At 40.4% G+C, this 23,335-nt stretch overlaps 1 protein-coding gene across 2 annotated transcripts in view; it reads right to left on the reverse strand.

The window, feature by feature from the left end:
* Nfkb1 (nuclear factor kappa B subunit 1) overlaps nucleotides 1-23,335 on the reverse strand; it is a 125,745-nt gene that overhangs the window by 19,011 nt on the left and 83,399 nt on the right. For both annotated transcript variants that reach the window (XM_045143005.1, XM_045143004.1), the window contains exons 8-15: nucleotides 20,625-20,783; nucleotides 18,801-18,905; nucleotides 15,976-16,067; nucleotides 15,230-15,368; nucleotides 10,409-10,552; nucleotides 7,811-7,900; nucleotides 5,372-5,563; nucleotides 3,226-3,367 (exon numbers count right to left, since the gene is read on the reverse strand). In XM_045143005.1, coding sequence (XP_044998940.1) covers nucleotides 3,226-3,367; nucleotides 5,372-5,563; nucleotides 7,811-7,900; nucleotides 10,409-10,552; nucleotides 15,230-15,368; nucleotides 15,976-16,067; nucleotides 18,801-18,905; nucleotides 20,625-20,783 — 1,063 coding nt within the window. The remainder of the gene's footprint in view (nucleotides 1-3,225; nucleotides 3,368-5,371; nucleotides 5,564-7,810; nucleotides 7,901-10,408; nucleotides 10,553-15,229; nucleotides 15,369-15,975; nucleotides 16,068-18,800; nucleotides 18,906-20,624; nucleotides 20,784-23,335) is intronic.

A 23,335-nucleotide genomic window follows, 5' to 3' on the forward strand; every position in this document is an offset into this window, starting at 1 on the left:
AGGTATGTTTTAACCACTGGGAGAAAACTCTGGAAGCAAACTCTGAAGAAACAAAGTCATTGCATGCCTCACTTTCAATTGCTCCCATATCCTATCAAGTATTCCTTCTGACTGGAATAATTTTACTTCTTTCCTCACTTGCCTATTTCCTCCTTTATACTCATTTGAAACCCTCCATCCTGAGTCAACACTTTCCCAGGGTCTCAATGGAGCAAATGTTCCTCTTCTATACACTGCTAGGGTACACCAATGCAGTCTTCTACACGTCACTGGCCTCCTCTGCCATAGTCTCCTCCTAGGCAGGGTCCAGGTCCCATCAGCCTTAGGGCTGGAGCACATGGTTTAGGAGACTGAGAATGATAGTACCTTAGGGGTTTTGGTTGGTTCCAACTATCACTCCTAGGAACATGGATTGATTTACTCACTTGTTTGAGAGAGAGAAAGAGAGTGTGTGAGTATGGGCATGCCAGGACCCTTGCCACTGAAAATAGACTCTAGAGGCACACACTACTTTGTGCATCTGACTTCATGTGGGTACTGGGGAACTGAACTGGGCCAGTAGGCTTTTAACTGCTGAGCCCTTTACCCATCCCAGGTTTAAAAAAATATTTATTAAAACTATTTTCGAACAACCCAACAATAGGTTGAGAGCATCTCATTACTAGACTATGCTGTTTGCTTGACATACACAATCCTATAATGGGAACAGTGATCCTAGGAGATAGGCAATATCATCTGTACTTCTTGGATGATGAAACAGACTTACAGGTGTAATGTAATTCAATCACAGGCACACAGCTAGTGAGCAGTGGTGAAGTTAGGAGTCAATGCTGACCTGTTAGGCATATGCTACCATATCTGGCTTGATCAAAGCCAACCCTTAACTTCTTAAGCTATCCTGTTCAAAGGACATGTGTGCTTTACTGAGGTGCACATCAACAGGGCATGGGCAAGCTGAGATGCACATTTCCCCAGGAAAGCAGTGCATGGGGTGGGGAATCAGCTGCAGGCTGGGTTGTCTCCAATTCAAAGATAGAAGCTACCACTTTATTCAGGACTCTCTTAATGTAACATGTATAATTTATTTAGATTGATACTGGGAAAGGAAGGCCTAAAAAACTAACTTGTGATTTTCCTCCTTAAATATATTGTTAAAAGATGGGCTGGAGAGATGGCTTAGCAGTTAAACGCTTGCCTGTGAAGCCTAAGGATCCCAGACTGAGGCTCAATTCCCCAGGACCCACGTTAGCCAGATGCACAAGGGGGTGCCCACATCTGGAGTTCCTTTACAATGGCTGGAGGCCCTGGCATGCCTATTTTCTCTCTCTCTCTCCCTCTCTACCTCTCTCTCTCTCTCTGCTGCTCTCAAATAAATAAACAAAGAAAAATTAAAAAAAAGTATTGTTAAAAGAATGATTTCCAGACTTCACTACTGCCCTTGACAGAGTGCTGGAAAATGACCTCTGAAAGGGCCTGCAGTGAAATGCAGATGGGACACTCATGCATCAAGAATGGCATGCTTCAGAAGCTGCCTAAAACTTTCCACGTGCAGCTCAGCATTTCATAGCAGAAGTACATTCCCCCTCCCCCTCAAATCTTCACACCCTTGTGGGAATTTCCCCAATACCAGAGGGCTTTAAATTTTTCTTTATTCTATTTTCTATGATGACTAATGGACACAGGCTTCACATTATTAGCTAAATATGACATGGTCAATAAAAACAAGAGGCCTGAGCTGAGTTAGCCTTGTCTTCTATGCCCATAAGAAGACTCTGGTGGTCTCCCAAAGTCTCACCCCTATGACTTCTCAGGACCTGCTTGTGTGAATATGTTTGGGTCCTAGGAAGAGACTCATAAGTATTTATTTCATGCTCAGGCAAGGAAAATCATCACCTCTGTCTTACTAGGTATGTCCAGGGTCCTTACATATGACCATGCTTTGCCTCAATGCACCCACTGGAATCCATGTGCCTTCCATCCCTTTCCACAGTCCTCCTTTCAGACACTGGCATTCCCTTCCTCACATGCACACACTTATCTTCCGTAAGATTCCTCAATCCATCAGGTCTCTAAAAAGGTCACTGAAAATGCTGCTGCGCTGTCTTTGTTAACTGCTTTCTTTGGTGGTTGTATGCTATGAATGTTAATTGGATTATTCATACCCAAAGAAGCACTGTGCTGTTCATGGCTTTACACACAGAGGGTTGTACCAGTTCCACTTGTACTGTATAACAAGGCCAGTGGTTACACCACATCCTTGGTAACGCTACTAGGAAGGAGAACAAAGGTCTCTGCTTGAAACCCCTGAGGTTGGCACTTTCCTAAAACATTTGGTTGTTAACCTGAGACTTTAAAAGACAGCACTCAAAAGCTCTTCCACAGAAAAGATTGCTCAGTGTTGATGCTATTCTAGGATCATTTGAGATAAAGCACTTGACTCTGAAGACGGCTGTCTCTTGTTATTTTTATAGGCCTTTGTGATCATTTCAGAAGTTTCAATGAAAGGAATAAGAGAACCATTTTAGAAAGAAGCCAGGTGGCTCTGCAAACAGAATGTGAGGAACAGCAGGAATGGAAGGCATGGTGTGTGGAAGCCACTCCCAGGCAGCCTGGGCTACAGCAGTGGCCAGAGCTTCCCACTCACATACTGGTGACTATTAATGGGGCACAGATACCAGTAAGGGGAGAAGACCCTCACTATGCCACTGCTACTGCCTTTGCTGGGCTTACTCTTTTTGTTTTTTTTTTTTTTTTTGGTTTTTTGAGGTAGGGTCTCACTCTAGCCCAGGCTGACCTGGAATTCACCATGGAGTCTCAGGGTGGACTTGAACTCACGGTGATCCTCCTACCTCCGCCTCCCGAGTGCTGGGATTAAAGGTGTGCACCACCATGCCCGGCTGGGCTTACTCTTGAGTACACATCCATCACAGATGTATAGTGGGACAACAAAGCTTCAGAGACTCAGGACCCCTAACAATTTCCCCAATATTATTTTCATAAATAAAGCAAAGCTTTCAAGTACCATCCCCTATACACATCTTAGTTTTCTTGCCTGAAGATATGTCTTCTTCAAAGAGTACTCCAGCTAATTCAAGGTCTGACTGGTGATAGTGTTTTATTACAGGACTCATATTCCCCTCATCCCCGTCTAGCCAGTGTGCATTAGGCAATGCTCTTTGCTCCTCCCTATCCCAAAAGAACACTTGCAGTACGGTCCTGACTCACCTGTCCCCATTCTCGTCCTGCACTGCAGTGAGATGGCGTTGCACAGCCAGCAACATCTTCACATCTCCTGTCACTGCGTAGTCAAAAAGGGCATTGGCATGCCGTTTGGCAAGCTGCATCGCCTTCTCTAGAAAGAGGTGATCTGCAAAGCAATGTTCACAGCCATAGGTCAAATGCGCACTCTACATGGCATATTGTCTTAGTTAAGATGGTCTTTCAGTGTCTCTGGATTGTGTGTAGACTAGAAGATGCACAACTGGGGATCATTTCCTTGCCAAACACAGTTAGAGACTGACTTGAAACTCTGTCTATACTAACTTCGCAGCTAGTTCAGTAGGTAGAGCATGAGACTCTTAAAAACCTGCCTACAATTTCTTGGAGGCATGAATATCTGTTATTTTAAGGAGAAATAATCAATGTCCATTATTTTAAGGTAAAAAATTAATCTTGAAGCATTTGGATTGTCATTATTTAAAATAGCCATATTTTAAACAAAATAACCCTTCACTGGAATTTAATAAGCCAATGTGTAAAAATATACACTGGAATTTAATAAGCCAATGTGTAAAAATATACACTCTCACTGCTGGGTGTGGTGGCTCATGCCTGTCACCCTAGCACTTGGAAAGCTGAGGCACGCAGATTACCATGAGTTCAAGGCCAGTTGTGGTCTACATAAGTTCAGGACAGCCTGGGCTAGTAAGGAGATCCTGTGTCAAAAAAACAGAAGAGGGGCTTGAGAGAAGGTTTAGTAGTTAAGGCATTTGCCTGTAAAGCCTAAGGACCCATGTTTGATTCTCTGGGTCTCATGTAAGCTAGACACAAGGTGATGCAAGTGTGCAAGGTCACACATGCGCACTAAGTGGTACACACATCTGGAGTTCAATTACTGTGGCTAGAGGCCCTGACATGCCAATTCTCTCTCTCTCTCTCTCCCTCCCTCCCTCCCTCTTACCCTCACATAGGAAAAACAAAAAGGTCAGTCTGCTGGGCTTGCCTCAAAAGAAAAAAAAAAAAAAGAACAAAAACCCAAAGAAAAACAAAACAAAATCAAAACCTCAGCAAAAGAAAATCATACTGTTCTGCAGACATAACTTCCATGATCCTCTGGTGCTTTTGTAAAAGTTCATTCCCTTTTGGACAGGAGATGGCAATGCCACGCATAACCTGTTTTTATATGACTGCCTGGCTATACACCTCATGCCTTAGAAGGGTAAAAAGAAAAGAGCTGGGGAGATAGATTAGTGGCTAAAAGTGCTTGATCTGCAAGCCTAATGACTGGACTTTGGATTCCCAAAACCTGCATAAATCTGGACACAGTACCACACGTTCCTGAAATCCCAACCATCTTCAGCAACAGGAGGCAGAGTCAGGAGAATCCCAAACCTCCCAGGCCAGCTACTCTGGCATACACAGCCCCATCTCAAACAGGGCAGAAGGAAAGGAGTGATGCCAAGGTTGTCCTCTGACCTCCTCACAGGTGCTGGCACATACATGCCTATAAACACCACACACACACACACACACACACACACACAAAGAGAGAGAGAGAGCGAGAGAGAGAGAGCGAGAGAGAGAGAGCGAGAGAGAGAGAGCAGTAGAGACCACATGTGGCCACTAAGTGTAACTATTTATTCTTCTTCTATTTTTGAGACACCTTGTGACCTGGCCTGGGACCTGGGCGGACCCAGAATCATGCCACATATGCTCTCAAGACTTATTCAGAGAAAACAGAAGCATTTCTTCCTAACCCTACTTTTTCAAAGGGCACAAGAGAAAAAGAAAAGCCCCATCTTCAGGCAAAATTCACTTCAGATGACAGCCAAGCTGGACGTGGAATGGTAAGAATGAAAGTCATGAGAACTCTTCTCTATTATCTGTGCCAGAAATACTTCATTCTCTCTCCTAATATTCCATACTGCTTCACTATGATTGGAGAGGTAAGTTTCTGTATTTTAAATTTGAAGATAACACTGGAAAATGTATCAGATGGTCTTTGCTACAGTACTTTGAAAAGTACATTGAATGCTTTTTTGATTTGTCATGTTTTGAAAAGAAACCCATCTTTTGGAAATAGTTTCCCACACTCAGAACTGATGCCCCGCCCCCCAAGACAGCGTGAGCCCTCACCAGTGTGCTCACCTACCCTGAAACCCGGCGCCTTCTTCACGGACACCCCCTGCACACGTCACAGCGGCCTCCCCATTCTTGGCACTGGAAGTGACGCCCTCGTCTCCCTCCGTGGCTCTACTTTCTTTCCTGGGAAGACTGGCACTCTCTCTGTCATCACTGTTGTCATGAACTTTAGGGTCATTTTTAGATTCAGTGTTTGTGAATCCTAGAATAAATGCAAAAACATTATTTTTTCTCAGTTGAAAAAAAATTTTCTTTTGTTTTTTCGAGGTAGGGCTCACTCTAGCCCAGGCTGACCTGGAATTCACTCTGGAGTCTCAGGGTGGCCCTGAACTCACGGTGATACTCCTAACTCTGCCTCCTGAGTGCTGGGATTAAAGGCGTGCCCAACCACACCCGGCTCTCAGTTAAATTAATTGAGCTATAATTTACTGTTTTCTATGTAGGGCCAATAAAGAAAGAAGGCAAGTTTGCTGCAAAGGGAAAATAAAATTACTTGAACTTTAAAATAAGTGTTTATACACGTGACTTTTTTGGATACTCAAAAAAAAGTGTTTATAATATAAATATGTTTTGGAATTATTTTAAATATTTAGCCCTAAAAGCTATTTCAAAGCTATATTGCTAGAAACTTTGTTCTCATTTTGTAGATAGGCTTGGTGGTACATACTTTTAATATCAACACTCAGGAGGTAGAAAGAAGACTGCCCCAGGATTAAGGCCAGCCTGAGCTATAGGGTAACATGTTTCAAAACAGCATTCCTGCTCAAACAAATCTTATTTTATTTGTAAGGAAGAAAAAAAATGAAAGTTCTTTTGTGAACTGAAATCAAAGTGGAAAAATCTGAAGTTCATAAAAGCAGGGTAGATATATTTTTCTAATGCTAATTAACAAGGCAAAGTTGTGAAGACATCTCAATTTGCAAACTCTGGTTAGGGAGATCTCTGCTGCACCATGTCTGACCGTGTGGCTTTTTGTCTGACTCTGTTGTTGTATGGCAGGCTCTAGTAAGAGTTCATGGGCACACCTGTATCAAAATCTAACTCTGCCATCAATGACAATGTGCCTTCAGTGAGAAAATAAATGTTTCTATACCTTCCTTGCCTTCTGTCTATAAAATGGTAATAGTGGGCTGGGGAGATGGCTCAGCAGTTACTGATGTTTGCTTATAAAACCTACTATCCAGGTTCAATTCCCCAGCACCCATGTAAAGCTGGAGAGAAAGTGTGCATACGTCTGTGATACCACCTCCATATGACAATGGGAGGCAGAATCAAGAGAATGTGAAACTCATAGGTCGGCTAGGCTGATGTTCCTTTGCAGTACGGCAGTTTGTCTGCAGCAGCAGTAGATTCTGTCTCAAAGAAGTTGTCCTGTAACCTGCACACATGTATCCTGGTGCACACACACATATACACACGCATAAATACATAAAATGGAAATGGATATACTGATATTTTCCTTGAACAGCACACATAAAACTGACACTTAAGGGACATAATTGTTCTATTTTATGGAGTGAAATACATTAACTATTGAAATAATTGATAATGCAATAAAACATAAAATCAGTTAACAGCTTATAAGAAAAGATTACCATTTAGTTAGCCCTATAAAACCCCCAAAAGATTTCAAAGACCATTGTATTTGAGAAGAAAGTGTAAATAGGTAAATTTGTGATTTTTTTGGAATGTGTATGTGTGCTTGTATATGTGTTTTATGTATACATATGTGTGTGCATGATGTGGGGGGGGGTCAGGGAGTTTTCTTAATTGCTCTGCTATATTTTGAAACAAAATCTCTTACTGAACCTGGAATTCACAGATTTGGCTAGACTAGCTAGCCAGTGAGCCCCAAGGTCACTGTATGCCTTCCCAGCACTGGGATTAAAGGTATACATTGCCAAGCCTGATTTCTATATGGGTGCTAGGAATTCAAACTCAGCTTATGCTTTTGTGATATTTTCTTGACTGAGCTATCTCCCCAGCTCCTGATATTATTATATTTGGTTAAAGGCTCTGTTTTTAAATTTTAACTTTATTTGTGTGTGTGCACATGTGTTGGTGTGTGTATGTGTGTGTGTGTGAAGGGGCATGCCAGGGTCCTTTGCAAACAGCACCAGATGCATAAGACATCTTTTGCACCTAGTTTTACATGGATGGCTAGGGAATTGAACCTGGTTTGGCAGGCTTCTCAAGCAAGCAACTTTAGCCACAGAGCAACCTCCCCAGCTCCAAGTCTCTGTCTTTTTAAATGCCATATCCTAATGCCTATTCATGCTACTTAAAGGTAAATACATAGTCAAGGATTTGGAAAGTAGTTTATACTATTCATGAGAAATAGTTATAGGAAAATTATTTTTTCAAGAAGATACTGTTGTGAGTAGTGTGGCAACAACACACTTCTTGGCATTCACTTTTTTTTCTTTCTCAGTAATCAAGTGATACTCACCATGCTTCATCCCAGCAGTGGAGTTAGTGGTTCCAGGATGGAAGGTAATCCCACCGTATGCTGGAAATCCATAGTGTGAGAAGCCATATCCTGACCCAGTAAAGGAAACAAAGGGACTGTCAGGAAGACTTAAACAAAGAGTCTCTCAGGAGAGCACAGGCCTTACTGTGGGACAGTGTGGACCTGCCCATGTGTCTCTGCTGAGTGTCAGCAAGACCTAGTGTGGGAGATGTAGCCAGGGTTCAGATCCTACTTCAGTAAGCCAGAAATATCCATACTGGCAGTGTGGAGGAGTTTATCCTCAGCCTTTCCTTATATGTGAAGTAGATTGGATAAGGGTGAGTTGTCACATCTAGACTCAGACCTGTGTTCAAAAAAAGTTCCTCTTGGTGGGGGTGGGGGAAACATTTCTAAATACAATATACTGATCTCTCAACAGAAAAATGGCACTAATTTTCATTCTCAGGTACTTTTAGTGAAAGAACAAACTGGTACAAGTCTTTGGGGAAGCAGGTAGCATTTAATAGCATACCTTCTGATAGGACAATTTTACTTTAAACAATTGACTTTAAAAGTTATCTGAGAGCTGGAGAGATGGCTTAGTGGTTAAGGCCCTTGCCTGCAAAGCCAAAGGACCTGGTTTCGATCACCCAGGACCCACGTAAGCCAAATGCATAAGTGGGCACATGCCTCTGGAGTTCGTTTGCAGTAGCTGGAGGCCCTCGTGCACCCATTCTTTGTCTCTCTCCTTGCCTATTTCTCTCTCTCTCAAATAAATAAAGAAAAATAAAATATTTTAAAAGTTGTCTGAATAAAAGTCATGGGATTGTCAATGCTCAGTACAGTATTTTGTGTAGCAAACAGGAAACAGCATTCAAGCAAGTATCAGGCTGTACTATAGTTTGTTCATTTACCTATCATAAAGCATTAGCATGATGCTTCTACAAGGTATGTTATCATGAGAAAAATTTTATGCTAATATTGTAGAGAAAATAGTACATGACCTTATACCAGCAACCATGATGCAATGATAATAACTACCCAATACAGATAAATGAATTAAAGTTATATGTGTGGTGATGACAGCTGCACTAGGGGACATAAAAAAACAGTTATTGTAATATATGCATGGAGAAATAGTTCAGCTTTGGCTGAAGGATTTCCTATATACTCAAATTTTCTTCAGTGTAGTATATGCATTCTACAATCTAGTGCAGGTAAGTATATGGTATATGTGCATAAAGCCCTTTTTGTTAAAAATATTTTTATTTTTATTTGTTTATTTGAGAGAGAGAGAGAATGAGCATGCCAGGGCCTCCAGCCACTGCAGAGGAACTCCAAATGCATGTGCCACCTTGTGCATCTGGCTTACATGGATCCTGGGGCATCAAACTGGGGTACTTTGGCTTTGCTGGACAGTGCCTTAACCATTAAGCAATCCCTCCAGCCCCATAAAGTCCTTTTAATGTTTCCTCAAAACAACAAAACAGGGCTGGAGAGATGGCTTAGTGGTTAAGTGCTTGCCTGTGAAGCCAAAGGACCCTGGTTCTAGGCTCGGTTCCCCAGGTCCCACGTTAGCCAGATGCACAGGGGGGCGCACGCGTCTGGAGTTTGTTTGCAGAGGCTGGAAGCCCTGGTGCGCCCATTCTCTCTCTCTCTCCCTCTATCTGTCTTTCTGTGTCTGTCACTCTCAAATAAATAAATAAATAAATAAATAACTTTTAAAAAAATATGAAAAACTAAACAAGGAAGAGCATTTAAAAAAAAAAACAACAAAACAACTACTTCTCATCAGGCATGGTGGCACACTTTTAATCCCAGCACTTGGGAGGCAGAGGTAGGAGGACTGCCGTGAGTTCAAGGCCACCCTGAGACTACATAGTGAATTCCAGATCAGCCTGGGCTAGAGCGAGACACTACTTTGAAAAACGAAAAAAACAAAAAACAAAACAAAAAAACAACTGCTTCTCAAAAAAAAAAAAAAAAATAGTAAGGGGAAAATATACAAAAACATTCAGAGAGGTATGTTTTGGACAACTGCCCTTGGTTGACTTTTTTCTTCTTACAGGTTTTGGGATATAACCATATATCCATGAAGGATAGGTTCCAAGACCCCCCAGCTTATTCCTGAAATTGCACATAGCACTGATTTCTGCATACACTACATATTTACATATTTTCTTATATACACACATCTATGAGAAAGTTCAAATTGTAAATTAGACATACTAAGGATTAATAGCAGTAACTAATAATAATAGAATTGTTATAATAATATACTATAATAAAATCTATGTGAATGTGGTTTATCTCTCTTGAAACAGTCAGGACAATGGTAGTATTTTTAGACTGAAGTTGACCTTGAGTAACTGAAACCACAAGTACGGAAACTATGGATGGGGGTGGGGAGGTACTGTATTGTAAAGTAAGTATACAATTCTTTGAAAAAATATATTTACATTTGTAGGAAAATTTTAATTACTTTGAAATCTTATAATTAATAATATAATAGCCACTCAACATGCTAAGAAACCTAGGAAGAGAAAACTGTGCCCTTGCCAATATGAAAAGGATTGACAGAAGAGCCTTTTCTTGTACCTGGTCCGGGACTTCCAGTACTGCCTCCTCCACCGCCACTCCCAAACATGCCTCCTCCTCCAGCCCCGGCCCCACTGCCACCGCCAAAACTGTCCGAGAAGTTAGGCATGAGCTTCTGTCGCTTCCTCTGCACTTCCTCTTTATCTGCATTTATAGGAAGAGAAAGCAGGGGGGGAAAGATTGATTGGGTTCCACCACTAGCCACAGAAAGAATATTGATTCTCATGATATTTTTAAACAGTTTCAAGGGAAACAAAAAGCAGCCAAGGAGGAAGAGATGCTAAATTTCAAGAAGCACTGGATTTATTCCAATAGGTGTGAAGACTGGTGCAGAGACCACAGGGCAGCACACACCCAGTTCCACTCCGTAGCACTTTCCCAAGTCCTCTACATTAACAAACTGGTGAGAGATCTATCTGATGGTCCATCACAAATTTGGACACTCTGAAGATATAAAATGAAATTTGATTTTAAGGTAGTTGGGGAGAGACTTAGCAGGCTAGCACTCTGATGGTATGTGTATGAACTTAATGGTGCAGGCTCTTGGCATATCAAACCTATGTGAGGATGTTCTGGGCAGAGGACAAGGAGGGGTTTCATAAAGTGATAAAAGGAATAATGTGTCTGGGGTCCATATGAGAACAGAGACCATTTTGGTTGAAGTGAAAGATTCTTGACATGTGGGGCCAACTGGGACCCCCCATACTGAGGAGCCTCAGGGATATGAACTTTAGGGACTCCTAGACAGGAGAACCAGTAAATGATGTACACAGTAATATTTCAGGGAGATTCAGCCATCACTTATGTTTAGGACCTGCTACATAAACCCTGAGGCAGACATTATAGACATGGGGCAATAGGGACATATTCCTTACCAGTCACCATGACAAAAGAAATTAGGGTGGGACCCCGAAACACAGAGGAAGGCCTATGAGCTCTGGAGACTGTGGTTTGGGGGAGAGGGCTAAAGGTCTCAGACCACTACTTGACTAAAATACAGTGCTGGCCTCTGAGACATGGAACCATTCAGGTTTGGGGGCTGTGACATATCGGCTCCTCTCGGGTTCTGTTTCTTTGCGTATCACCAATGTTCCCCTGAATTCTCTGCCTATGTGGTCTACTATTGTTTTCTTGGTTCTCTGTTCGTTTTCCTTTCTTTCTCTTCTGTGATTTTTCTGTCATACTTTGTCTTTCTTCCTTCTCTCTTTTAGGTTGAGAAGTTTTATTTACATTAAACAGTCAGTGTGGCATTCTTTATTCAGTTAGCCCAATCCTGAAAAATTGTTCAAGATCTGACTTTTCAGTGCCCGCTTTTGTCATTGTTTATGTTCAAACAGATCTTCACTTACTTCTAGTTCTGTGGCTATTTTAGTGACTCCAGGGCTAGCTAGCAGGTAGAAGGCTACTGTTTACTGACAACCTAAATATTATCTAATTGCAGTTGAAGCCAGAGAAGGAACACTTCAAGAATTGCTGAAAAACAGGTCATTCCCAGAAATATGAGGAAGAAAAATGTCAGTACTGTTGAATGTTGAAGAATGGGTTCCTTAATGAAAGGAGTGCCCTTCTAACAAAGAGACTTTAACAACTTCCTTACTTAAGAATCTTGGAAGTAGCACGCCTTTAATTTCAGCACTTGGGAGGCAGAGGTAGGAGGATCACTGTGAGTTCGAGGCCACCCTGAGACTACATAGTGAATTCCAGGTCAGCCTGGGCTAGAGTGAGATACTACCTTGAAAAAATCCAAAATAAAAAAAGGATCTTGGAACAATTTATAAAATTCCCTTATCAGGTGTGCCATAACTGATTAATAGCCACACTCAGTAATCCAATAATCTGTTGACCTCACATTAAATATTAGTTCATGTAGGAGCATGAAACACAAGGGGGTGCAGACACCATTCATCTTTAGAAATAATGTTCTCTTCTGACATGGTTTTTATCAGACATCAGCCTGCATTTTCTATGTACTCTTTTCAATTTTTATGGTAGAGATGCTTAATATTTTACTGTAAAACTGAATTTTTAAGAAGTAATTTTCAAAATATTAGCTATTCTATTGCCAATATTATTTTATTTTATATTTTATTCAGTTTTTAATTTAATTTAATTAATTTTTTTACTCTTTTTTTATTTTTTGAGACAGGGTCTTGATCCCAAGCTGACCTGGAATTCACTAAGTTGTCTCAGGCTGGCTTCAAACTCAGAGCAATCCTCCTCTCTGCCTTCTGAGTGATGGGATTAAAGGTGTGTGCTACCACACACTATCTGAGAAAATTCCCAGGCCAAGTTTTATAAAAGAATATGAAAGTCCCAACTCCATAAGATTGAACACAGCAGCCTGCCTTTCACAGGAGCACTATAGGATGCACTATGAAGTATTAATGTACTATAGAAGGAACCTAAGTAGTCACTCATTACAAATTCTCCCTTCACAGAAGAGGAAACTAAAGCTAGGAAGGATACGTGACTTTCTAAAGTTAGGGCTAAGTGAAGGTTAAACCCAAAGTCTGTTCATCTTTTGTTACACTAGCCTACTGTGGTGGTTTGAATATAAAGTGTCCCCTATACCCTCATGTGTTTTGAATATGTGATCCCTAGCTGGGTGCAATTTGGGAAGTTGTGAAGCCTTTGAGAAGTGTAGCCTTGCTTGAGGAGGTGTGTCTGGAGGGGGACCCTGAGATTTATGAGCCCAGCCCAATGGGTGTTCAAAGCCAGCTCACTTGGGCTGCTTTCCCACTGCTGCTGCTGCTGAAGATCAGCTTCTTGCTCATGCCATGCATTCCCTGCCATGATGGAACTCCCCCTTGAGACTTTAAGCTGAAACAAGCCCTTCCTTCCGATTGTTGGATTTGGCCCAGTGTTTTGTCCTAGCAAAGAGAAAGTAACTGCTACAACTTTTTTGGGGAAACACTCCAAACAGCTTTGTACCTTGCTACTTGATTAATAATGACTAGATTATAGCCAATGATGTTAGAGCACAGTTCAAATTCATAAAAGCAGACAAAATTTTAGCCTCTATCACCTTTTCCTGTGTGTGTCTTTAAAGTACCTTATTCTCACTTTCTGTGTTTTTAGAATACCAGGAAAGATGCATACCTTTTCCCTAGCCTTATCTTTTCTAACATAAAAGATGACCATTTTATTTCTTCCTAATTGCAGTTTTTCAGACTGAAAAGTCACTACAACCCTTTTTTTTTGGTTTGTAAAGTAGTTCTTCAACTATTTTCGTGCCCCTCACTTGATTATTTTAACTGTCTGTCCTGAACCAATTGTCTCCAACAAGTTTTTGTTAATGCAGTGTCAATGAAGGACTGCAAAGGATGTAGATCTCAGTGCTGGATGGTTCTGAATCATGACAGGGCTGGATTTCATAGTTGTCTAAGATATGACTTCATAGAACATAATGTATACTGAGCCTTTTGGATTAGAATAGCAATTCAAACTGGCCAACCATTAGGTCAGATCACTGATATTTAATGACTATATACTATATGACATATTTTATGCTAGATCCTAGAGATATGGCCATGAACATGAGAGGTCAAGTCTCTGTTTTAGGAAGACCTTCCTGCTATAGGCAGGAGGAAGGCCACAGACATGTATGTAGGTAAGACACATTTACATGGTGATAAAAAAGAAAGCATGTTGGAATAGGGACAAGACAGGGAGATACATGGGATGAGGGGGGTGGAAGGTGTGTTCAGTGGCATCCAGGAAATGTATATAAAGACTAGGCTAGCAGTTTGGATTAATTTGCAAATATTTAAAGTGAAATACTCTGCTAGTTTCTTTCTGTGTGTGGATGTATGTGTGGTTTACATATGCATGTGGGTGTATGTGGGCATGGTGACCCTAGAGGCCAGACATTAACATCGAGTGTTGTTCTTGACCACTCTCCCCTTAATTTGCTGAGGCTGGGCTTCTCACTTGGGCAGAGCTCACCGATTTGACCAGTGTAGCTAGCTAGCTTGCTTCAGGGATTCCCTGTCTCTGCCTCCTGTGGGCGCTGGACTCACAGGTAGCTGCCATGCCCACCTGGCATTTGGTATTTAGGTGTGGTGCTGAGAATCTGACCTGGTCTTTCTGCTTGCGTGGCAAAAGCTTTGTCCACTGAGCCATCAGCCAGAGCTGGACATCCTGGGAGGATCACTTCTCTTTGGGCCTATTGTCTCATCTTTTCTTTCTTCTTCTTCTTCTTTTTTTTTTTTAAATTTTAATAAAGGAGGCACCTTGTTATCCACAATGAAACCATTCTAACACATAATGACTCAATAGCATCACATATATGTTGGCTGTTCTTTCCTTGGCACTCAGCAGCCAATCTATTTTTACATATAGCATAAGGCCCTGCCTTCAGTCCCCAGCATCTCAAAAAAAAAAAAAAAAAATCTAATTTGCATTATGACTCTAATCTCTCTTTCTCAAGTGAGGAAAAGGATGGTGACTACTTCATTTTACACTTCTGTATTGCATGGTTGTTGGATTTTTCCATTTGGTACCTGGTGCTGGTTATTGACTGCTTGATTTTCATAAACATTTTATTCTTTTTTCATCTTAACTAAACCCTAGTTTAAAATATTAGCTTTAAAATTCAAAGAAGTTCTCATATCTCTAAATCTTACACAAGTTTGGTAGCAATAATGTTTTTTTTTTAAAAAGGCCAGGACTAATTTTATAATCAAAGTAGTAAATTATCTGCCTCTTCTCTGAACATAAGTTCAGGCTGCAGTTGCTAGGAAGTTGTGCCAAGGCGACTCACAGGTCTTTTCCATCAGTGGTCTTATCAGAACAGGCACACGAGTTGAAGCAAGGACTTACCTTTGATTTCTGGGTAGTAGAGGAAAGGTTTTGGTTCACTAGTTTCCAAGTCAGATTTCCTCCGAAGTTGGACAAACACAGAAGCTGGTTTTGTGATGTTGACATCCTTATATTTTGGAGTTTTAAAGACGATGGCAAACTACAAGATTCAGAGATCTAATGTTGGTGTATGACTACATTTTTTTGCAATGTTGTACATTAGACACATTTGTTATACTTTTATTTACAGCCAATGCTTACACAAGTTGGGCTGAAAACACAGTCCCCTGGAGAAAGTTCCAAAGTTAGTGTTTTACATCCATACATTTTTATTGTTATTTTTGTTTTTTTGAGGTAGGGTCTAACTCTAGCCCAGGCTGACGTGGATCTCACTTTGTCATGAGCATGGTGGCAGGGCACTCTTTGGCACCTTTTCACATCTCAGGATTGGAATGTGGGGCCAAGGAATTGATTGATGGCATTGGGAAAACCATGGCACAAGGTGGTGGCTCCTTGGGCACATTCAAGGCCATCAGAATGGCTGTATGATGCTAATGTGGGCAGTGGTTCCCTGCTACTCCTGTACTCTCCCAGCTATCCTGACTCTTGTACTAGAATAGTACTTTCTTTTAAAAAAACAGTATTGTTTTATAGATACTAAATATATACTTATGATTTTTCCCTTTAATACAGGGAAACTGAGTACTGAATGACAACAAGGCAGAGCATGTAATATAATAAAACCATAATAATAATAATCCACCTACTTGTCTATGAACATCTGTGGGAGAAAAATCTCCAAATCCTTCCCAAACCCCACCATTTTCCTCTTCTTCATAAAATCGAATCTGGATGTCATCTGCAAACAGTCACATTCAGGTGTGTCATTGCATACAGTCTCACAATGGTTCAAAGTATGCTGAAAAATAAAGCTGGCTCATGATTTTACTCAATATATAAATAGACTTTTGAAAAAATCTAAATAGATTTAAGTCATTTACAATTTTTGCAAATCACTGACTTTTCAAAAATATTCAGTACAGGAATGGGCCCTAAGTTTCATCTATACTGGCAAAACATTGCATTTACTTAATCAGTCTGAATTTTCTCCACTCAACACTTGGCCATTCTACTTCTCCACCTTAAACCATTTTACTCCTGAGAAACCTGAAGAATGATAGGAGCATATCAGAGTCCCTACATGTGAGCTAACTCAATATGGATATGTACATAATGAGAATTGGCAATATGAAGTTTCGTACATGGCTTATGCTGTCCCAAGTGCTTTATTTGTACATAATGACCTCTTTAGTCCTCACACCAATCCTATGATGTACGTATACTATTATCCTTATTTTGCAGAAAAGAGTCTGAGATCCAGAGAGCTTAAATATCCAAGGTTTAATAGCTAGTAAATACAGGAGCTAGGATGTGAACATAGACATAATAATTTCAGAGCTCAGCCCTTAAACGCTACTGTACTCCTCTTCACAATGCTTCATTATTCCTTACTGAGTAACTGCTTAAAATATCACGGTGGTCAGGTCTCCTTATGATGAAAGTAGAATGACTACATTTCACTTTGTAGTTATGGACTTGATTTCTGCAGAAATATGACAATGTAATTCTGCTTGGCTTTTTCCTAGCTTCACTTCCCAATTCATAGGAGGGACCACACTCCTGACTAATGAAACAAAGTACATCTGTCTACTTTAATCATAATTTTAGATATAATAGGGATGGATAAAATATTTAATTATTTCCTGGTCCAATCCTTTGACTTCAAGTGGGGCTACCCTGAACCTAGTTATTCAGACTCCCTTTATTTTTTTGAAGTAGAGTCTTAACTATAACCCAAACTTACATGGAATTCATGGTGTTCCTTTTACTTCTGCCTTCTGAGTGCTGGGATTAAAGACACAAGTCACCATGCCTGACTTTCAGACTCTTTAACCCAAGTAGATGGAATCTCTCATTCTTTATTTATTTATGGAAGTTCTATTAACATTCAGTTTATTAGATTTTTATCTTAATTGTCCAGTGTAAAGGAAATCCTAACTCATACAATAAGAAGTTGAAGATGTTGAGTTTTTTTAAATTAGTTATGGACAGACTCAGTATGTAAATAGCACATGTTGGTACCATCTTTAGCCTCATCCCTGCCCCTCAGATGCTGAGTTTTAACAGTTCTCTTGTAACATGTTCTGATCCGCAGTGGCCACCTCTGCCACAGCCCGTGATGGCTCAATTCCCGGAGGTGGCTATTAGCCTCTGGCCCAACCACCTGCTCTGGCCAGAGATTTAAGGTAATCAGACAGGCACCTCAGGGGCATGACAAGTTTGTAGGTTCCATTCCACCCTCCAGTGGAACCTTTTGTCAGGAAATCTGGGGAGGGAATGGGGAAGTCCAGGGGACTCATTTGCAGCCATGTTAGGACTCTGGAGAAACTCCCTGGCAACAAGGACTGACCTTGGGAAGTCACACCATTTCTCTCAGTGGTGTGGTTGGTCATTTCTAATGTTCTCAGAGCAGGAATTGGCACCCAAGAGTGGCCTCTGAAACTACCTTCTCACTGGGCCACAAACTTGCTAGATGAGTCCCCATGGCCTCTTGTGTTCCCTTTCCTGGGGGTTCAACTGGAACTTGATCAAGTCATTGCTAAAGTGTGAACTAAGACTCTGTTCCTGAGCTGTTCCAGTGCAATGATGATGAAGAAACACATTACAAACAGAGGTCTGAGTACTGTATTTACTCATGGTACACACCCAGAAATCTGGGAATGATTATGACTTAGACCAGAGGGCTGGTAGAAGACTGACTCCAGTCTAGGCAGAGGAAGGGTAAACTTTTAAAAATAAAGTGTGTATATATGGATATAAATATATATTTGTATTTACTCTATAATCTGAACTAATTTTCCTTACCTTATGCTTCAGAGAACTTCAAGTGAAAAGTTTTTTAAAAAATACATTTTTGTTATTTAAGGCCTATTTCCAGTTATATAGTGATGTCATCTTTATTACATGATATTTTCCATTTATCATTTACTTCAGTTTATACTAATTTATCAATCTTATAACATACCTAGTGATAGTAAATGCTAAGGACTTTTCCTCAAAGTGCAACAGTGAGAGAAATGTGCTCTGAGAATAACCCTTTGTGAGTATCACAGTGGCACGCGGAAGTGTTTCGAGAAGTTCTTTCTATGTTACAAAAAAAGCAATGAAAAATAAATAGAACCAGTGATTTTACATTATGTGAAAGTTATTTTCTGTGTTTATATGTGTCAAGTATGTACAATGATTAGTAATATGTATTGTAGTTTAACTTAGTCTTGAAAACAAAAATTTACCAAAGTGTTAATATGCTGAAAGTCACTAATAATAGCTACCTCTGTTTGCTTATTTATTAACTTCTATGGGAAATTTAGATATGAATGGCATACTTGATGGTTCATTTTTTTGGAAAAGATAGGTAGAAGTAGGATATGCAAATGTTTTGAAAGGCTCTACAACAAAAGATTGCTTATGTTTGCTGCTAAAAATCCTTTGAGATTGTATTTCACATCTTGAGATCAGAGTGCATACTTACCTTTCTGAACTTTGTCACAAAGAAGATAAATTTCTTCTCCTCCAGTTACACACCCTGCAGTCCTGTCCATTCTTACAATTTTCAAGTTAGATGCATTGGGAGCTTCTGTTCACAGGAAGAGAACATTAAACCTCCTGATTTAGCCTCAGCTTCACAAGCCAGTCCCTCAATACACATCATTTAAACAAAGTGGACACTTTCACCCCCATTGATTGAATACAGATTCAAATGAAACCAGAATGGCTTCTAAGGTCCCTGGAGCACTTCTTGGCATGGACCAGTCATTATCACCCAAGCCAATGAGGGAGAAAGAAACAGATGAGGTAGAACAGATGAAAGAGACTGATATAGAAAGAGAATGAAGTTTGCTGATGTTTCAGGAAGTACCAAGCCAGTGGATTTCTGCAGCTTTGACTTGAGCTTCTTTCCATTTTGTTTACAAAAATGTTCTAAAAAATTTTTAAAAAGCATGATTTTCTTAAACTATGCATTAACTTTTTATTCTACAAAGAAAAACAAAAATGTTTCCTTTCCTTAAACTAAATTAGGATTCTGTGTGGTTAGGGAGACAAAGTTTCATGTGGTAATAGCATAAAGCTTCCTTTTTTATTCTGTAACAGCTGCATTTAAGGTTATCTGTGGTGTAAGAGTGTGTGCCATTTTGTAAACTTTTCACTTCCCTTCAAACTTATTTAAATTAGAGAAATCAAGTAGCTGTTATATGTGGAACATGGAGTTTTCGCCATGTACCAAATTCTGAAAACTTTCTAGGAGGGTGGAGGCAATAGCTAGGTGGTTGAATGCTCATTTTTAAAACATGTCTGCCCAGGTTCAATTCCACAGCCACCCACACAGAGTGGGGGCTGGCACATGCATCTGTGATTGCAGCAAGACTGTGGCAATGGGAAGCAGAACCAGAGGCACCTGGCCAGGTAGTCTGATCTTCCTTTGTAGTGTGGCAATTTCATTGCAAATATGGGAGATCCTGCCTTGAGGAGGGTGAAGTAGAGACACCCAGAAGTTCTCTGACCAACATGTGCTCACCATCACACACACACACACACACACACACACACACACACACACACACTAAAAAAATGAGTCTTGCTGGGCATGGTGGCGCATGCCTTTAATCCCAGCACTGAGGAGACAGAGGTAGGAGGATTGCCATGAGTGAATTCCGGGTCAGCCTGGGCTAGAGTGAGACCCTATTTTGAAAAACCGAAAAACCAAAAAAAAAAAAAAAAAAAAAGAATCTAAGTATTTGCTTTCTGAAATATCTGATTAACGAACCTCATGCTGGCCAAACAAAGTAAATGCTGAAGGCCACTGTAAGCTCTTTCAATTCTAGGAAGTACTACATACTAAAAGAGCATTTCTATACACTACTCACTCAGTTAACTTCAAGGTCCTATCTTCATAAAGCTGGTACCAGGCAAGCATAAGTTTAAGAAAAACTGCTATTCCTTACTAATTTTTCTTCATAGCCCTCTAAGAAAAAAAGTCATTGAGATACTTTTTAAAGATTGCCAGCAATCGATATACAATAACATGTTAATAAAAAACTTGGCATTGTGTGTAAAAGACTATAATATACATCTGAGTAAAGAAAACTATACTGACTGTACACTTCTTGAAGTATTTATTTAGACATGTTGGCTAGATTGTAGTATTCCCATTTTGTAGATGATCAACCTAAGGCAAGGCTCAAAGCCATTAAGTTACTTTCCACAGGTCTCACAGCTGGCTATTAAGTGGCAGGTCAGAACTGGCACTTGCTCTTGACACTTGAGTGAGCTGCCTTTCAGAGGGTCAGGTACTCACTGCTGTCATAGATGGCATCTGACACCACAGGCTCCAGAGGTCTTGTGAAGCTGCCGGTGCTGTCGGGAAGGAAGGCTGTGAACAGAAGGCGCACCACGCTCAGGTCCATCTCCTTCGTCTGCTGCAGAGCTGCCTGGCGGACGATCTCCTTTTCCCGGTCTAGGATCACACAGCACAGTCCATTCATGTCCAGGAGTGGAAAGTGGGAGCATTTAACATGGCATGCTTTTACAAAGCCCACCAAGAATAGGAATATAAAAACAGCACGTGGTTTGTGTGTATGTCCTGTCATGTGTGTGGGCGCATGTGCATGCATGTGCAAATGGGGGTTAGAGGATGACACTGGATATGTTTCAATCATTCTGCATCATATTACTTAGGACAGGACTTCTTACTGAATCCAGAGCTCATTGATTCAGCTAGACCAGCTAGTCAGAGAGCACTAAGGACCTCTGTGTCCATTTCCCCAGCACAGGGATTACAGGAACATTTCACCATGGCTAGCCTTTACGTGGGTGCTGCCGATCCAAACTCCAGTCCTTATGTTTGTTGGTAAGTGCTTCACTGACTGAGCTATCTCCCCAGACAAGACCATTTTCCTCTCTTTAAATTTTCTTCAGTAATTTTTATGGGTAGATATTCACTATACATAGTGATAAGTTTCATAAAGCCATTTTCACACGTTATCATGCACTTTGGCCATATTCATTTCCCATACCCTCTCCTTCCTTTTTCTCCCCTTCCCATTAGTCTCCTTCCTATTCTAATTCTCACACTTCTACTTTCATGTTATATGTATGATATATATATATATATACATATATATATATATGTATATATATATATGATTTTTTTATAATATACTTTTAAAATTTTTCATTTATTTATTTGAGAGCGACAGACAGAGAGAAAGACAGATAGAGGGAGAGAGAGGGAATGGGCGCGCCAGGGCTTCCAGCCTCTGCAAACAAACTCCAGATGCGTGCGCCCCCTTGTGCATCTGGCTAACGTGGGACCTGGGGAACTGAGCCTCGAACCGGGGTCCTTAGGCTTCACAGGCAAGCGCTTAACTGCTAAGCCATCTCTGCAGCCCATGATTTTTTTTTGAGATGGGGTCTCACTCTAGCTCAGGCTGACATGGAATTCATTATGTAGTCTCAGGGTGGCCTTGAACTCATAGTGATCCTCCTATCTCAGCCTCCTGAGTGCTGGGATTAAAGGCATGTGCCATCATGCCTGGCAATATATATGATTTTATGTATCTATATGAAATCTAGGATCCACAAATGACAGAAAACATGTAATATTTGCCTTTATGAGTTAGGCTTATTTAACAATATGACGATATCTAGTTATATCCATTTTTGTGCAAAGGACAGTTTTATTATTTTTATGGTTGAATAAAACCCTATTATATATATAAAACTCTAATATATATAAACCCTATAATTATATATATGTGTATATATATATATATTCATATCACATATTTCATCCATTAATCTGTTGACACCTAGGCCAATTCTATAGCTTGGTTATGTGAATAGTGTTGCCATGAGCATGGATGTGCAAGTGTGGTACATTGACTACAGTCCTTCAAGACTATGCCCAGGAATGGTAGAGCTGAGTCATATCATAGTTCTATTCTTAGCTTTTTGAGAAGCTTCCATACTGATTTCCAAAATGGCTGAACTAATTTACATTTCCACCAGCAATGTTTCAGTCATCCCACTTTGTATCCTCACCACTATTTTCTCTTTCCCTCCCTTTCTTTCTATTTCCTTCCCTTCCTTTTCAGACAGGAAGGATCTCATGTATTCCAGGCTGGCCTCAAACTTCCGTATAGTTTGGGATAACCTTGAACTTTTGATTTTCCTGCCTCTGTTGTCAAGCGCTTCACAGGCATCTGCCACCATGCCTGGGGATCAGATCCAGGGCTGTGTCCATGCTAGGCAAGCATGCTACAAACTCAGCACATCCCAGAACCTGTTGTTTTCTTAATGAGAGCCATTCTGAATATGGTAAAATAGAAATCTCAAAGAAGCTTTCATTTGCATTTTCCTGATGGTTGAGGATGTATGTAAAACTTTTTTCATATTTTTATTTGCAATTTGTACTTCATGTTTTGAGAACTGCCTGTTCCTTAGCCCATTTACTGATTAGGTTGTTTGGTTTTTCTGGAATTTAGTGTTCTGAGTTCTTGATATACTCTAGATACTAAGCATCTGTCAGATGATACCAAGCAAGCATTTTCTTCCAGTTTGTAGGGTATCTCTTCACTCAGTTAATTCTTTTGCTGTGCAGAAGCTTTTCTAACTTCATATAATCCCACTTGACTGAAATTTTTGTATTGTTAATAAAATTTAAAGCGGGGTGTGGTGGTGCATTTAATCCAAGCACACTGGAGGCAGAGGTAGGAGGATTGCTGTGAGTTCAAGGCCACCCTGAGACTATGTAGTGAATTCCAGGTCAGCCTGAGGTAGAGTAAGACCCTACCTCAAACAAAACAAAAAAACAACCCAAAAAACAAACAAACAAAAAACCCAATAAAATTTAAAAATGATTTCATATAAATTGTCTAAAATTGAACTCAAAGCTTGAATTTTCTCTGGATTTTGGTAAAAACTGTCTCCCATGTATTAGATTGCTTTTCTTTTCTCCTAGTCTCCCCTTCATTCTACTGTTCCTCAACTTGTAATGAGAGTTAAAGG

This window comes from Jaculus jaculus, chromosome 2 (genome assembly GCF_020740685.1).
Source record: "Jaculus jaculus isolate mJacJac1 chromosome 2, mJacJac1.mat.Y.cur, whole genome shotgun sequence".
In the NCBI taxonomy this organism is placed as follows: Eukaryota; Metazoa; Chordata; class Mammalia; order Rodentia; family Dipodidae; genus Jaculus; species Jaculus jaculus.